Source organism: Anguilla anguilla, chromosome 5 (assembly GCF_013347855.1).
Source record: "Anguilla anguilla isolate fAngAng1 chromosome 5, fAngAng1.pri, whole genome shotgun sequence".
Classification (NCBI taxonomy): Eukaryota; Metazoa; Chordata; class Actinopteri; order Anguilliformes; family Anguillidae; genus Anguilla; species Anguilla anguilla.
In genome coordinates, this window is record NC_049205.1 from 32,534,749 (window position 1) to 32,552,979 (window position 18,231).

The 18,231-nt window shown below is 40.7% G+C and overlaps 1 protein-coding gene across 1 annotated transcript; it reads left to right on the forward strand.

Annotated features, from left to right (window-relative positions):
- The first annotated feature begins 3,492 nt into the window (after positions 1-3,492).
- On the forward strand, positions 3,493-16,245 carry heatr3 (HEAT repeat containing 3). Its single transcript, XM_035419973.1, has 15 exons — positions 3,493-3,829; positions 4,990-5,162; positions 6,661-6,748; positions 8,021-8,133; positions 8,311-8,420; positions 8,533-8,673; positions 9,376-9,647; positions 10,783-10,873; positions 11,146-11,300; positions 12,036-12,118; positions 12,392-12,528; positions 12,699-12,787; positions 14,634-14,777; positions 14,995-15,171; positions 15,794-16,245. Exons 1-15 carry the CDS (start codon positions 3,701-3,703, stop codon positions 15,899-15,901), a joined length of 2,010 nt encoding a protein of 669 aa, XP_035275864.1. The 5' UTR covers positions 3,493-3,700; the 3' UTR covers positions 15,902-16,245.
- The last annotated feature ends 1,986 nt before the right edge of the window (positions 16,246-18,231 follow it).

The following is an 18,231-nucleotide window of genomic DNA, read 5'->3' on the forward strand; positions in this document are numbered from 1 at the left end:
AAGACTGCTGTGGAGTTTCACTTCTGTAAAGAAAACACAACTGACCATCATGAAGCATGCTTTTACAATCAGAATCCTTGAATCAGTGCGTTAGATTGTCCTATGTTCCTTTAAAGCAACTACTGCATTTACATTGTCTACTACTAAATTGTCCAATAGTGGTAATATAAATAATGAAAATATATAAATTCCTAGCAGATTTGAGTGTGACCAGACAGTGTTCATCTCTTACTGTATTTATCTAGGCTTATACTGACCATAGCTAGTTGAGGACAAGTGAGTGTCAATTAGAAAATGCTTGCAAGTGATATTTTAAAGGGATATACCATTGTCACCCCATATACTCTAATTCCCAAAAGCCAGGAAATTAAATTGATCAGCCCTAATGCTAACATCAGCCTGCTCTCCATCAAGGGCTATCAGCAGTGATCATTGACAACTGCCACAGCTTTGTATACTGTACAAAGCTTTGTATTGCTGTATTTCACACAACATGTAATCCGGAGCCAATAGTGAATAATAAGGGAGATAAATTATAAAGTCAACAAAATGCCCCAATTTAATGGATTTGAAATGACAAATGTAAGAAGAGGCAAGGTCCCACAATCTTGATGGAAATGATTGGGATGTCAGGTATGTCATTCTGCCACAGATTGGTGGGGCGGCATACCTTATACCTACTGTATACAGCACAGAGAGTTTGGCACTTTTTAGGGATTCCTACAGAAATTACTACAATGACCACAGACTCTCAGGAACATTAACTTCTGTACCTTCTTACATCATGTAGAAAAACAGAATGTAAATAAAACTAAATATGTCCAGCACAATAAAGCCCTGACGTTGGGTTATTTAATTTTTTCCTGCTGATTTAGTCATCAGAAATGCTCCAGTCCCACAGTCAATAATTCTCCCATTTGGACATTTATCTTCTGGCCATACTAACACCTGATCAAAGTAGCCAATTGCAGGATACTTGGATACACGGGCATAATGGATAAGATGCCTAAATGGTGCCTGCCCTGAACTGGTAGCAGTAAAGGGCAAACAAAGACATTAAAAACATGTTTTTTTATTGCAAGTCCAGTTGAATCCTTTGGGTAAAAGTACAGCCACACTTTAGACAGTTTGGCCTTTGGCATTTCAATTTTAACGTTAGCTAGCTTACTAATATTACCTGCTGCCATTGACATTGAGAGTCGACAGAGCAAGTGTAATGATAGTGAAGACGGCACCGAAATCTGCGTTGCAATTCGGTCCAGCAGGTAACGATCATATGGGAACTGATGCCATAGTGCTACTGGGTTTCAGTACCCAACCCTATTCATGACTCAAACAGCTGACTACAAGGTAGAGTTGAATCCAATAGATTACATACACCTAGGATAAAGATATTCAAACTCAGTTTTTCACAACTCCACACAATTCATGCTACCATACATTTCTTTTGGCAAGTCAATTAGGGCAGCTACTTTGTTCACATCAGAGGTCATTTTAAAACAATCGATTACAGACAGATTTATTTCAGCTTTAATTAGCTATATCATAATTCCAGTGGGTCAAAAGTTCACATACATCAAGTTGACTGTCTCTTTAAACAGTCTGCAAGATTCCAGAAATTGATGTGATGACTTTTTAGAAGCTTCTGATTGGCTAATTGTCATAATTAGGAGTTAATTGGGAGTTCATTGGCACCTGTGGCTGTATTTATGGGCCTACCTTTAGAACCACTGCCTTTTTGCCCTTGATACCATGGGAAAATCCAAGAAAGTCAACCAAGACATCAGAAAAAAAAATTGAGGAACTCCATAAGGTCCAATTTCCAAACAACTGAACGTACCACGAGCATCTGTACAAACAATTCTATGCAAATATAAAAATCTTGGGACCACACAGACACTGAATTGTTCTGGAAGGAGGCACAAATGACCTCCCAGGGCTGAACGAACTTTGGTCCGAAAGGTTCAACTGAACGCCAAGACAACAACAAAGGAACTGGTGAAGGAGTTGGAGGCATCAGGTACCAAAGTATCTACATCCACCATAAGATAATCCTACATCACCATGTCCTGAAAGGCTGTCGCGCAAGGAAGAAGCCCCTACTCCAAGACTGGCATAAAAAAGCCAGTAGTTTGCAGGTGGTCACCAGGATGAAGACCTAGCCTTTTGGATGAGTATTCTCTGGTCAGATTAAACTAAAATTTAACTTTTTGGCCATAATGATCAGCACTATGTATGGAGGAAAAAGGGTGAGGCTTTAAATCCGAAGAACACCATCCCAACTATGAAGCATGGAGGTGGCAGCATCATGTTGTGAGAACATTTTGCTGGAAAAGGGACTGATGCACTTCAGAAAATAGATGGCATCATGAGGAAGGAGGATTATCTATAAATGCTGAAGCAACACCTCAAGACTTCAGCTAGAAAATTCTAACTTGATCGCAACAGGGTCTTCCAGCAGGACAATGATCCTAAGCACACCTCCAAAGTTGTAACAAAATTGCTTAAAGACAACAAAGTGAAAGTATTGGAGTAGTCATCACAAAGCCCTGACCTGAATCTCAGAAAATTTGTGGACTGTACTGAAGAAGTGTGTCCGAGCAAGGAGGCCCACAAACCTGACTGAGTTACGCCAGTTCTGTCAGGAGGAATGGGCAAAAATTCTGGAAAAGTATTGTGAGAAGCTTGTGGAAGGCTACGCCAAGCGTTTGATTCAAGTTAGTCAAGACAATGCCACCAAATACTAACTAAAGTGTATGTAAACTTTTGACCCACTGAAAATCTAATATAGTACATAAAAGCTGAAAGAAATCTGTGTATTAGCTATTATTTTGAAATTGCCTCTTATAGAAATAAAGTAGATACACGAATTGACTTAACACAGGAAATGTATGATAATATGAAAATGTGTGGAGTTGTGAACAATTCAGTTTGAATGTCTTTAGCCTAGGTAAACTTTTGGCCACAACTGTTTGCCTTAAAACCTCAAACTACTATTGCAGTCTTTGCCCAGCCAGGGGCATCGACCCATGGGAGAATACATAAATACAGATCAAATTCACAAATATTTAATGCCTATTAAATAAATGTTGAATTTTGCAAACCTATCCAGACATGTTTCCTCATTAATGTAGGCTACTGTATGTAATGTGGGTCAGATAAAATTTTGCCAAATGAATAAAATAGTATAATTTATTTCATAATGAAAAATAATCAACAAATCTTGTGAACACAATTTTCTAAATGAAAGAATAATAATAATAATAATAATAATAATAATAATAATAATAATAATAATAATAATAAATGTTTTTTGAAAACGCGTTTTTGTTGAGAAAAAACAGCGTGCGCCAATATAACACTTACGCTAAAACTAAAATATGAAGAGAAACCCAGAAGGTGAAAAGCATTACTTGTAAACTGTAGCCACCGCTGTTGCTAGGTAGGCTAAACTTCCTGCCTTCATTTTACGACTTACGTCACGGTGCTTGCCGACAGTTTTGTTTACGGCAGTCGATGTGCTTCCTTCCAAAGAACCACATGTTCAAAGCTTAGATTATATCAAGCGATATAGTATTAACTTTGTAGTTCGGCTGGCTACTGTAATCTTGGAATATTGAATGCTTTAATATCGCGTTGTTTACAAATGCGAGACTGACCGCAAATCGACTTTGCTCGCGCTGAAAGAGTAGGCTATATTATGGGTAAAAGCAAGAACAAGAAATTTAAACGTCCCCAGTTCTCTGCAGAGGGACTGCCAGTATCTGCTGTAAAGAATGTAGATGACGAGGAAGAAGTTGAGTCGCCTGCCGACGAGTTGCTTGAAAAAGTAGGTTTTGATAATACTGACTGTGACTTTTGTATTGCTGTACAATTCATATCCATTAATGTGATAAGTCAGATGTCACGTGTTTTCTCCCTGCCATTCGAAGTTAAATAGCTACACATGTCATTTTGAAGGTATCTAAGGCAGCTGGTAGCGAGGCACTCCTAGTTGTTTTTTTTTATCTGTTTACTACCTCACTCAAATCTAAATCTCAGACATTGTAGCTTTAGTTAACCTTGGTAATCCTTCACAACACAAATCATTCGCAACACAAATACAAATTAAGTTTCTCGGAGTCGGTCGTAGTTTTGGTGCAGATTACCAGAGTGATTAACAACAGATAACAACAGTGATTAACAACAGATTCTCAGTAAAAGATGCAGATTAACATAGCGCCACAGACATTAGATTGCCTTTCTGTGACTTGTCACTTGTCTAATAGTATATTCACAAATTAATGTGCCTGTTCTTGTATTGCAGACTTCTAATTTAGTTAGGGATGAGACCGAACATGAGATTAAACAGCTCTTCACACCATAGTACTATTAATCCATTACTTGATCTTTGAATACTTATCAGTTGACAGAAAATGAAGAGAATATTCACAAAAGACCCTAAATTAAATCGGTACTTGAATTTGATTTCTTTGAATTTATTGAGTGTGATTGAATGCTGGGCTCTGGAGTCCTAATTGATATATAACAAGAATTAATTTCATACATTATATACAGCGCTTGGAAATACACTATATTACACAGTCTTAGTTATTTTGATTTTTGTAAATTGAGCTATAGAATATTCAAATAACTGCACGTCCACAATGTTCAGCACTTAATTCAATCAGTTCAATCAGTTGATTAACTCACCTCACCTAGTTGAGAGTACATTAAGCGCTGACCACAAATGAACATGCTTATGCTAGAACAGTATAATATACTATGAGTAATTGCAATAACAAGACATTTAACATCCCCAGTCCTCTTCCTAGTGATTGCCTGTTTCTGCAGTGTCACATCCAGACACTGGTAACAGGATGAGTCCCCCAGCATTCCTGGACTCTAGTTCGAACTTTCGACATCTTACGTGATTTCTATCTGTAATGGATCCAACCGAAAGAGTTGCTGCTGATGAAATGTGCATGAATGACGTTGGTTTGTTTGCAGCTGCAGAGTCCCAGTGCAGACACACGGGAGTTTGCGTGCGCCAGCATCTCTCAGATCGTGCAACAGAGCCAGGCCATGCCCGCTTTCCTGCAGCGCGACGCCGTGCGCTGCCTCGGGCCCCTGCTGCTGGACCGCAGTCTGTCCGTGAGGGAGACCGCCGCAGGGGCGCTCAGGTCCGTCACAGCATGCCGCCATCTTACAACACACTGCAGCCATTTTACATAGCACTTGAGACATAGGAAGAGAAATCTGACTTGCTTCTGGGGAAAGTTATTCATATCTGTTCCCCTAACACAAATGCCATGAATTTGTATAATGCCGTCAGCCTCACTTTACATGACATTCATAGTCAGAAAGACAGAATTGCTAGTCTTTGTAATAAATTATACATAACATTAAATTAATTCATTTAAAAATAATAATAAATTCAGGCCATCCATTTGAAGGCTGTTATAAAGGGCTGGGCAATCCTTTGTCCCAAAGAGCACTACAGAATACTGGTGAAGGAATGAGTCTTAAAATGGGTAGAACTACCAAATGTGACCAGTGACCCGATGGACAAGATTTAGAGTGCCATATTTCCCCTGAAATAGAATAAATTTAAATGTGATTTAAAATAAAAAAAAAATATATGGTGATGTTTATCTAGTCTAAGTTTATTCATACTTCATTTGAGAGGAGGCCTTCATAGATGCTACCAGTTGATGTAGAAAGTGCTAACATTATTGTTTGCAATAATGTTATGAGCAATAGGTAGAATTAAGCCTAGTAGTCTAACTAGACTAATTATATGAAGTGCTGCCATTGTGCTGATCAGGAGTGAATTTGACAGCGGAAAAAAACATACAGAACAGCACTGTTTCTAAGTCACATTTTTGAGTCACAAGCCATGTTTACAAGCACAAAATCATGTGGTTTTGAATGCACGCCATCCCGCTCAGCCAATGATTGTACCGGTAATCAGTAATTCAAATCATTCACTAATTAAAATTTTTGAGTGGAGTAGAGATTGCCCATCCCTCATAATGATTGCCGATCCCTTGATGTATCATCGATCAGCAGCTAGAGAGCGAGTTTTTAATCATAAAAAGAAAATAAGACAAAATCATGGGCTAATGACGAGGTGTAAGCTCCGATCAGAGTCTTGTCAGAGGACGATGTTCAGAGGGAATTTGAGTCGATAACTTGTAATGAAGAAATGTACCAAGAGATTTTTTTGCGTTTAACTGAACTTGGCACAGGCCACTCAGCTAAATAGTGCTGGGAAGAAATTTAAAAAAAAAAGCAGAATTACAAAAAAATGAAAGACCACAATTACCTCAAATAGACAGACCAATTAATGGTTTGACCCATGGACCCAGTTCTTAGCCACAGACCCATTGCTTTTTTTCTTTTTTTACAATTACTTCCTCCTACTTTGCATAATCTTCACGGTTCCTGAGGCACAATGGGAAAGAAAACACAAACGCATTCCAGGAATCGTGTTAGACCCCATTGTGGGTAGTTTTTGCCTGAGTTTAGTTCCTACAACCTGGTGAACAAGGGGCTATAGACACCTACCATGAGGCCAACTCATTCTTTCAGGTGCGGAATGAAAGTATCTTTGATTACACTGACACTTAGTTGAGTTTTAGAGTTTGTGGTGAATACCCTTTTTATTGGTGATGGTAGGAACCTCAGTGCCTGTGGAGGTGTGGATGTCTGTGAGGACATGGTGAAGAAGGACATTCTGACACCACTGACTGCTTTGCTGAGAGAGGTGATTGCACGCCTCAGTTCAGCCTTTTTAGGCTACATTTTTGTTTTATGTGTTCATTTTGTGTGGATTTTCTATCATTAAGTAGTACTCACACTGGGATTTAGTATTCTGAACTAAACAATTGAATATATTTGTACTTGAAACTGAGCCTGTTACTAGCTCTGAGGTGGTATTATCTTGTGTAGAGGGAATCACATTGGTGGCAGCAAGGAAGCAAATTAAACTATTATCTTGTAACCTAATGCTGGCTGAAGCTGGCTTATAGTAATTTGATTGCAAGATACTAATATCAGTTAACCAAGACATTATTACTACCACTGAATCTTGTGGCTTTCACCTTTGTAAAGGGTGTGCATGGTAATTAATGAATCAGTCTTATGTATATGTAGCTTTGATCAGGTTGGGGTGAGTTAATTTTAAATTGAAATTCATGGAACAATACAATTTGAAATTAAGAAATTTAGAATGAAGCAATTCCTCTTTGAATGCTTAACAAATATTGTGATTCCAATTCAATAATTGGATTAATTTGCTGAATTGATTGAAATTCACCCGTAGTGTGAATTGAATTCAATGAATTAAGATAAGGAAATGGAATTTAATTTCTGCAATTGACCCCAACCCTTGTTCTGATGCACCTTTTTCATTTAAACATTAGTAAAAATTAATATAATGTGATAAAAACTCTCTTAAAAGATTTTTTTAAAGATTTCCAGAATATTCGTAATTTCATTGAATAAATAAATGTACATGTGTAATGTGTATCTTGCTTTTGATGAAATGAGCCCTCATGAAACATTATATCCAGTTATCTCAAAATTTATGACCATCCATGCAATCAGTGTACAGTGCATTAGTCATATTTAATTATTGAAAAAATATTACATATTCATAGTTCCTGTTTAATTGAAATCCAAAAAAAAAGTGATGATCATACCTTTGGATTCAGATTAGCATTCCTGATCTCTGACACTGGACTGCCACCACAACCCACACTATTAAAGTGCCTCAGTTACATGAACGGCAAGGGCAATCCAGCACCACCAACCAGGAATGCAGCCGTATACCCTGAACAGAAATATTACACATTTGTGATTTTCATCGAATAAAAAAAACATTTATTTTACATATTCTGATATGATTACAAGCCTCTCCTTTGAGATGGTTCTATAATTTTCCGAAGACTGCTGTGTCAGGAAATCAGCTTTTTTTATTTTACAGCTTGTTGGTTTTCACAGTTAATTTGGGTTTACTGCATTTGTTCCATGGCAGTGCTGCACAGGCTTTGACTCGAGCTCTGACCTCTTGCCAAAATCGCCAAAAGACCAGAAGAACCTTGTGGAAGCCGTAGCCAACGAAGCTGTGAACTTACTGTGGAACCTTTGGTAAGCTGTGCATCATATCTTGTCATTCGCCCAGCACAAGACAAGTAAGTTACAGGAAGACAGATTCTCATAGAGATTGGTGCAGATTCCCATAGTGACTTGAGCAGTAACATTAAGCTCTTGTGGCTGTGTGTGTGTTTAACGCATCGCTAACTCTTGTTTCATATCTCCCTGCAGTGAGTGCTCTGGCCAGGCAATATCAGTGTTCAATAAAGCAGGCCTTTTGAACGTGGTGATTCAGTGCCTCGAACGACACCCACACAATATGGAGCTGGCCTTGTCAGCTGGTTAGTTTCACTCTACCGAAACGCCAGAGTCCATTTTTTTTTATTAAGGGATATGACACTTCCCGTTGGCAGGTGTCTGGTAATAAGATCCTGTGTGTATGTGTGTTTATAGCTCGCTGCCTACACACAGTGACAGAGGAAAACACAGAACTCCTGGGTTCTATGAATGTGGCAGTTCTCGGAGGACTGGAGTCTGTGCTGCTGTCTTCACACCCAGGCATGGGACACACCCTGCTACGCACACTCACTGCCGGTATGACTCCTGTGGCCTTGCTGTGGCTGTATTCTTCTTCGTATCAGTTTTATTCTTTTTATTTAACGTCTTTATTTTATTCTGTTTTTGTATTTCACTTTGTCTTTATCTTGGGCTTTTCACCGCTGCTGTCCCTCCCACATGGCTGTCTGGAGGAGTATTAGTTCTGATAAAGGGACTGAGATCAGCGCAGACCTTCAGGTGCCCTGTAAACAGAGCTAGTCTGACCCCAGTGCTGTCCCTCAGGTGCCCTGTAAACAGAACCAGTCTGACCCCAGTGCTGTCCCTCAGGTGCCCTGTAAACAGAACCAGTCTGACTCCAACGCTGTCCCTCAGGTGCTCTGTAAACAGAACCAGTCTGACCCCGGTGCTGTCCCTCAGGTGCCCTGTAAACAGAGCCAGTCTGACCCCAGTGCTGTCCCTCAGGTGCCCTGTAAACAGAGCCAGTCTGACCCCAGTGCTGTCCCTCAGGTGCCCTGTAAACAGAGCCAGTCTGACCCCAGTGCTGTCCCTCAGGTGCCCTGTAAACAGAGCCAGTCTGACCCCAACACTGTCCCTCAGGTGCCCTGTAAACAGAGCCAGTCTGACCCCGGTGCTGTCCCTCAGGTGCCCTGTAAACAGAGCCAGTCTGACCCCAACACTGTCCCTCAGGTGCCCTGTAAACAGAGCCAGTCTGACCCCAGCGCTGTCTCCTGTCTGCAGGGTCGGTGTGGAACATGAAGAACTGCCTGCCCTCAGACCGACAGGCGCAGATCCTCAGCGCTCTGGTGGCCACCCTGTCCCACAGCCTGGAGCTGGACTCCGGCGAGCTCATCCCGGCCCTCCAGGAGGCCGAAGCAGCCAGGTGTGCAGGGGCGGCCAGGGATGCCAAAGCGGAGGAGATGGAGGAAGAGGAGGAGGTGGAGGAGGGAGACGGGGAGATGAGAAACAGGAAAACGGCCAAAAGGGACAATGACTTCTCCGATCTGCTGCCTGTGAGTAATGTTCCTGCTTGTGGCAAACAGCACAGTCTGTGAGGGGCGGTGACCCCTGTGTTTTATTTATTAGCAATGTCAATCAACCAGTTTCCATGGAAATTACAGGGAATATGCTGACATTCTTGGCAAATATTTAGTGAATTGTTTTGACTAATGTCTTTGTGAACATTTTTACCACCACTACACCAGGTGCTGGGTACAGCATTAAAAGTTACCACAACATAATATTTATTATTAAACCTTATTTTGTCCAATTCAAAGCCACTTTGAGGCTTGTTGTACAATGGATGTCCCCATTCTTGATGAAAGGTGCTTTTTCTGACAGTGTTCACATTAGTTGAAATTTTCAGAAATGTCCCAAGTCTCTCTTGAAGGAACATATGAAATGAGTCTTTAAAATTAAGAAAGAATATAGAAGACATCACGATAAGAGAAAAGCTGAAAAATACAGGATGATAAAAAATATAAAAGAAAATATATGTATAAATAAATGTATACAGCGAAGAGTTAATTAGTTAAAAGCAAGTTCTTAGTTGAACACAAAGAACAAAAAGGTAAGTTGTGAGGTTACTTTGGAATAGATCTACTGTTTCACAAGCCCTCAGATCCTGTGGATGTCTGTTCCAAAGTCTAGGGGCATATAAACTAGGGTTGGGACCACTTATCAATTTATTGCTAATTATCGATAACAATGGGAAATCGATAGGCAACATAGCTTTGTTTTTTTCATGCATAAATAAACATTTTGCATGCCAGTCACTTATCCAATCACTAAGCATTGGTTTCTAACAGAATGCGGCTCTGTAACAATCACCACAGGAGCAGGGACACAGCTATGCCAAGAAGCATAGAAGCCGTCTGTCCCAGGAAGTCTGTCCCTTCCGAAAGGATGTTCACTAGGGCTGGGCAGATTGTAAACAAATTCAGGTCCTGTCTGAAAGCACAGCATGTGGACGCAAGTTGTCATGTCCATTGAGTTTATGTTTGATTATAAACATAATACAAACAAAACTGAAACTGTAGTTTTGGAATAATATTAGCATTTGAAAAAAAAGCAAGCAGCCATCAGTTGGTTTCCGTTGGCCATGTGGCAGAAAGGTGTGTTCCTATTGGATGTTTGTGCTTGGCCCAGGTGGAGAAAGAGGAGCTGAGGGAAGCCGCCGCCCTGCTGGAAGCACAGCAGACTTCCCTGGAAATCATCGGCAACATGTGCTGCTCCGACGGTGAGTGCCCAGGGCAGGCTGACACTGCCTTGCAGTGGGATATCAGTACTGGGGGCTGCGAAACTGCTGCCGTGTCTTTAAAAAGTTGCCATTTCTGCCAAAGGATTCTTTGTGTGCGTGCATATGTGCGTGCGTGCGTGCGTGCGTGCGTGCGTGAGTGAGTGAGTGAGTTTGACTGTATATGTGTGTGAATGTTTATGCATGCATGTGTGTGTCTTTGTGCGTGTTTACGTTTGTGTGTGTATTACATGGGCATATTTCTGTACTTGTAGATCCCTCTGATGACGAGTGGGAAGAGATGTCCAGCAGTGATGAGAGTGAAATGTGCTCCGATAACATTTGTGAAGCCAATTCCAGCCTCCTGTCTCCCCTCTGTCTGTCAGCTGAGATTCACAGTGCACTCCTCAACCACAACATGCCGGAGAAGGTGTGTAACACAGAAACATCTTATGTTACAACCATAAAATGGGTGTTTGGCTATATCTTGACCAGACAGACAGGTCATTTTAGTCAGTTTGTTGAGGGAGCTGAATATAGAAATACCATGAATGTGAATAGTTGTCTGCTTGTCAGTTTGTCCTCAGACTGTGTGTCCCAAGCTTTAAATAGTGGTCTAGCTCGCAGGTTCTAGCTGGCATGATGTTTGTTGATTGAGTAAACAACAGCGCACTATGTAAGCATTGACATGCCATCAGTTTTGACCGGATCAATGTCTCTCCCCTTCCTATTAAAAAAAACTGCTAACCTGCTAATTGATGTTGCTATGCGCCTTGTAAACAAGCGCATCCCTCTCAACCACTGAGGATGAAAATTGCATTGTGAAGACAAACGAGTCAATCCCAGAGAAAATAAGGGCTCAATTTGCCAGCGGTCATGTGGGCCTAAAGAAAATGGATTAAGGCCTTGTCCAATGAGGGAAAATTTTAGTCAACAGTGTATAGGGGATAGTGTAGTGACTCCTCTGGTGAGATCTGGAAATATTTCCACTCATTTCCATACGCATTTCCACTCCACACGCTTGTGAACAGTACTTTATTTTGAGATTAAATACGAGTTTTTGCTGATCATGTTTTCTGCTTGTCTGAACATTTTTTGTCCTGTTGTCTTGGTAATTGTCTTTTCGTGAATTTTTCACACTCTGTCTGCCCATACTTTATCAAAGGTTCTTAAGAAGACAGAATTCCCAAGCAGTGCAGCTGTGGAAGTCTGCAGCAAGAATCCAGCTTGGAAATGTCTGATAAAAAAGTACTTTTCTTCTGTTATTTTCTTTCATATGAACCATGCTTTAAAAGACAAATTCAGGTTGTAAGGGAGAAGTATTAATATTTACCTCACTACTGTTACGCAACTGATTTTACCCTTTTTGTATTGAGAGAATCGAGTAGCTTTTTGATAAATAATCTGACTAAATACTGAGTGAAATACCCAGGATTTAGCATTAATTGTGTCTGATAAAGTCCAGGCTGCTGTACAGTGACATTTTTTTTGAGTCTTTGGTTGATAGACTTCATTTTCCAGAATGCATCAGGTGCAGTGCCGGGCCCTCACCTGCCTCCACAACATACTGTCTGTCATGGAGGCCGAATCTCTGGGGGGAACAACTGCTCTTCAGGCTTTGGCCGTGCATCTCTCCAATATGATCTTCAGTAAACCAGGTAAGACAGGAAGTGCAGATTAAGCTAGATTAACTGGAAGTACACACTTTTGACAAGTTTACACAACAGTCTGGAATTAAGTCATCTTGGTAAAACCATAAGCACTTGCGTCCTGTTGGAACTGAACAGACATATGCGTTCACAATTCGGTAATTTATTTTTATCTTTAGAGATTCCCAAACAAGAGGAATTCCTGGAGGCAGTAACCAGCGCTGTGAGGTCACTATTACAGATCATGGCTTCCAGAAAAATCCAACAGGTTAGTGACAGAAATTCTGTTGTGACATATTCAGAGATGTTTCATGTACATTGAAAGGGTAGACCACTTTAAAGGTTCAGTGTGATTTAAAAAAAAAAAAAAAAAAAACATTCCACCCCCTCCCCTTAGTACTCCCTCCAATGCCCTGGCCTCCAGACACATGAATGTGTGCCTGTCCTCTGAGTACTGTAGAGAGCACAAAAGCGTTGAAAAGTAAATCACATCACACCTCATTCACAGGTAGAAAATAAAATGCATAATGTTCTCATAATGAACATAACTAGTTTAGTAAAATAAATAGTTTTTTTATTTAAAGCTATGGCCTCACGACATTCAACAAATGCAGACACTGGCTTCTCCTTCCCTCTAAATACCATTTAAAAAGAACATGATTGGACAAAGAGGTCTTTCTCTCTTCTGACCAAAATGTTTTTGCATGTGCATATTTAAATAAAGAACAACAGTTCACATATTCACATGGAATGTGTGTTCCTGCCTTCCCAGGGCGTGGGAAGATGCTTTGAGCAAGGGTTGCTGCCGACGGAAATGCTAAATTGTATTTGTTCAACTAGCAGAGAGGGGCTTGACACTAGATAATTTCCTTTTACATTTTAACTTCACATACATTATCACACAATTATGTAAAACACAGATTTATACTATACAGAAAGCTCCTTCACATTACAAAATCAACAAAAGTCCATGCACATACCTCTTCACCTTGCAGGCGGAGTAAAAACAGGCTAGGTCCAGAGAGTGAGTCACGACAATGACTTTATATATGAATACTCAGCACTAAAACCCAAGACTCATGCTTTTTAAGCATTTCCACAGGCTTCTCCTGGTGAAACTGAATCACTAGCTTGACATAAAGGAACAATAATGATAGCTTTTAATGCATGCTCACAGTTGGCTGTATCTTGCTATCAAAGTCAGGCAAAGTCCACAACCTGTTAACAGTTTTCTCAGAATTATATACAGGTAGTTCTTTGTATTGGAGGCATTTACGCAAGTCAGTTTCTTAGAATGTAAATGATTAAAAGTCATTTCAAGACTGTCTATTACCTAATTGTTTAGGTCACATGAGTGGTAAGAATCAGTGACCGACAATCTGTATCACAGCTCTTAATACAGTGGCTTACCAACCAGCAGGGGGTGCTGCAGCACCCTCAGCACTGCTACTATGTTCTCAGAGTACCTAAACCTTGGTAGCTTCTCATACCTCAAATTTTGACCCAAATGGGAATTCCTTTGGCGAGGGACACCAAATTATAGCACTGTCGCTTCACAGCAAGAAGGTCCCAGGTTTGAATCCCAACTGTGTGGAGTTTTGCATGTTCTCCCAGTGTCTGCACGGGTTTCCTCCCGCAGTCCAAGGACATGCAGGTTAGGCTAATTGGAGAGTCTAAATTGCCTGCAGGTATAGGTGTGTGAGTGAATGGTGTGTGTGCCCTGCGATGGATTGGCAACCTCTCCAGGGTGTATTCCTGCTTCTCACCCAATACATGCTGGGAACGTTAGATAATGGCTGGATGGCTACTGTACATACATAGTAGCAAGCAGTCACGTAAAAAAGCTTAATTGCTTACCAAGTCAAGAGATTGTGCCATTCCCTGTTCTGAGTGCAAGAAATGTAAACAGAGTCAGTGCCTTGGGGACCTCAGGAAAACTATTTCAAGGTAAAAGATTTTGTTTCTGCTACATTGCAGGATTTCCATTCCATAGGCAAAACGCAGATGTTAAGCTTTGGGGGTTTTACTGTATGGACATTTTACTCTGTGGAAAAAGTCTCACAAGGCCTTTTTTTCTGTCTCCATCCACCTGGCTGTGACCGCGTGTGCGGCAGTGCATGAGCCCGGAGCAGCTGATGCGGCTGAGCGAGGCAGCGACACGCTGCGACATGGTCAGCGTGAGGGTCAATGCCCTGGCCATCCTGGGCATCACGGGCAGCACGCTGGCCAGAGAGCAGGGCACAGCACCCAGCCTGCAGGTACGGCACTTATAAGGCTGCAAGGTTGCAAGGATGCAGGTTTTAAGTATAACATAACTTTAATGCCTAGTCCAAGTATTCAGAATTTAAATATGTCAAACGATTAGCAGGTGGCTACACATGCAGAGCTCATCAGGATAACCATTGCATCTAAATTAAAAAATAAGCAGACTTCACAGGAGACCCGAGCACTGTGCACTATTTCTTTATTCTTCAGATTATTGGCAGTGCCTTGCTGCAAGTAGCTTCAAAGGATCACAACATGGTGGTGTGTGGGGAGGCTTTGGATGCCCTGTTTGATGTGTTTGCGGATGGAAAGGAGGCAGAGCAAGCTGCTAAGAACATCCATCTGTTGCCTTCCCTAAAGGCACTGCAACCTGTCTTCAAGGCCAAGGTAATGTAAAGTCAGGCCTCCACTGTGTACTTGCGCGTGCATAAGCACACTGTCGCACCGGCCTTGTCTTGTCTAAAAAATGCTGCCTTTGTTTTTCTTTATATTAGAGTTGTCAGTAGCAGGTTGCCTGTACGTCATTCATCTCAACATTTGTTTTCCTGGGTGTGGTGTTTGATCGATGGAGGTAGTCAGTGTAGTCTCAGCCATGCCTACTGATGTAGTGAGTACTGATTTTTTTAACGCAGCCCAGGTACTTAAAGGTGTGCTCTCCTCCACGGTATGGGGCTGACAGAGAGCGTGTTAGTTTGTGAGAGACAAAGTGAAGCCAACGTGGAAGAAAAGCTTGAGTAGCTCAACAGAAGTGAACAGAGTGAACGCTGAAAAGCTTCTGTTACGTTTGCTTTGTTTTTTGTTCTTTGTTTTAGTTTATCTTTGCCTGGAACCTGTGAGGGGCATGGGTGAAGATTTTTGTTATTTGTTTGTTCATGGGTTTAATTCCCTCTCTCTGTCTGTCTCTCATATGACAATAAACATCACGGTGATATACTGTATATCACATTTTATTTTAACTTTGTTTAAAAATGCTTTCCTTTGATGGTGCCTTCATGTATCATCTCTCCAGCTGCGAAAGGAGTGCAAGGGGAAGTACAGCCCCGAACAGATGTGTGTGCTGGACAACATCAGAATAAACCTGAGGAGATTCATCGGGTATCTGGAGACACTGGAGTAGAGCTGCAGCCTTGCAGTCCCAGACCAAATAGTAAAGGGAGCTCAGAGTGGCTCATTGCACACAGGTGACTGGTAATGGGAACTGCTGAAAACAATTGTGAAAAGACTCCAGGGAACATGCTTTATTGAAAACATTGGACTGAATAATACATTTCTGTTTGGTTTTTATCAATGGTTTTTGAAAAAAAAAAAAAAAAAAGTATGTTTGTAGTTTCCAGGCTTTGAAATGCATGAGTTAATTTAAGATGGTATCTAAAACATAAAAATAATGGCATGGATGCAATACACAAAAGCTAATTTTTCCCTTGCAATAAAGTTTTTAAGTTTTATTTTTTGGCAAAACTCTAACTTTGTCTCTCTTGCCATAATTCAGTGTTTAAGTGATATTTCTTACAGAAATCCATGGTTTGGGCAATACAGGCTGCCATGAGTTCCAAAATGTGATTGTAGTTCTTCTTCAGACTTTTCAGATATCCATTTAAAGGGTAACCTTTACCTGAATTGATTGTTATCGTGTTGCCTTGGAAAATTTGGTTGTCAAGTAGTCGTTTCCAAAGCTGTAAGGGGACTCACTCTGCCTTTTGGCAGTGTTTCCACTGCTGACTTGTATGGTCATTTGTTTTTCCCCTTTGCTGTTCACTGGAAATGACACTACAACAGGGAATGGCTTAATTACAATATTTTCTGAACTACACCGACCCAAGCTATAGTTGTCAGGACTTTAAAATCACTGACCAACAATATTTACAGTGTACAGTGAAGCATTTAGGTGGCGCTCTTGTGCGTTGTGACATGCAATTAGTGTACAAAGAAAAGGCCTAGTTTCGTAAATCACTAACATTCCAAGTAGCAATTAATGAGTGCAATGGTCGGGCCATAATACACCACTGATAGGTAATATCTTTTGTCACTAGAATTATCACGTGGAAGTGAAGGTAAAGAGGGTTTTTTTTTGGGGGGGGGGGGGGGGGGGGGTATAGAGAGTAGGGGATAGATAGGAGATGTGGAAGAGTGAAGTGGGAATCAGGGTGGATAAGTTTGGGTATTTCCTGAAGCAATGGGTCTTCAGGGCAGGGATACTAGAATCTGGTCCTCAAGGCCAGTAGTACTGCTAGTTTTGTCTTCTGCATACTAGTCCATAGTCCAATAATGTCAGATTGGCCAGTGATTACATTCAACTGGTGTGTCAGATTTAAAGGCATACTATGCAGGATATTTACCTTGAAAATATAAAATAACCATGCTAATGCATATCTATGATGCCCTGGCAATCTCTGTCACTATGCACTTTCACTGAATCCATGCATGTTTATCTGTATTTTTAATTCTAAATTGTGTTCAGGGCATTTCTGGGCGTGGTGCTCTTTTCTATGTGGGAGTGGTGGGTGGCTATAGAGCCTGTGGTTTGCTAAGCAAAAAGACAACAAGCCTACAGGGCTCATTCAAGAACTAGAGTTAACCTTGGAAATGCTTTTCCTTGGTGGCATTAGCTTAAGTTCACCAAGGGGATGAAAAGCGACATGGTGTTGGCTTGTTTTCTGTTGGACCTGTAAGTAACTTTACCTGCAGTGTGAAACTAGCAACAATAAGGACTTTCTCAAGGGTCTTACATTTTGCTAAATACATGTCCCAATGATAAAACCACTATTACGTAACATAATGGAATTATGACCACAACAAATATAAAAATATATTTCATAGTATGCCTTAATTCAATCCCTGATTAGAGGTGAGGAATGAAGATCAACTAGCGATAACTAGGTAACTAAATTGGGTATAGCATTATAATTGCTGAATTACAATGGTAAGTAAAGTAAGTTACTGTTCTCCAGTGCTGGCGCTAGCCTGCTGGATACCAAATAAATCTTCAGTGTAATTGGGATGGCAGGTATGCCATTCTGCCAAGTTACGGCTTAGTGGTGTGGCATGCCCCATACCTATACAGAACCAAGAGTTTGGCACTTTTCAGGGTTCCCTAAATAACCACAGAATTTCAGCCCTTAAAAACATTCATTTCTGTACTTTCTGACTCCATTTCAACAGACAGAATTCACAACCAACTTCACACGTCCACACAATAAAGCCCCAAACTTAGGGTATTTTGCGTTTTTCCTTCTTTTTCTTACTCTATTACATCATCATAAATGCTTCAGGCCCACAAATAATATGCCTCCCCATTAGACATTTAGGTACATCAGCCAATAAAAACATTGGATACGCACACAAAATGGAAATATATATAAGTGCACACGTTTAAAAAAACAAAACTTTGCTATCCTGATGTCTACTTGCCTCATAACTCATTGGGGAGTGAGAGACCCGGGTTAAAAT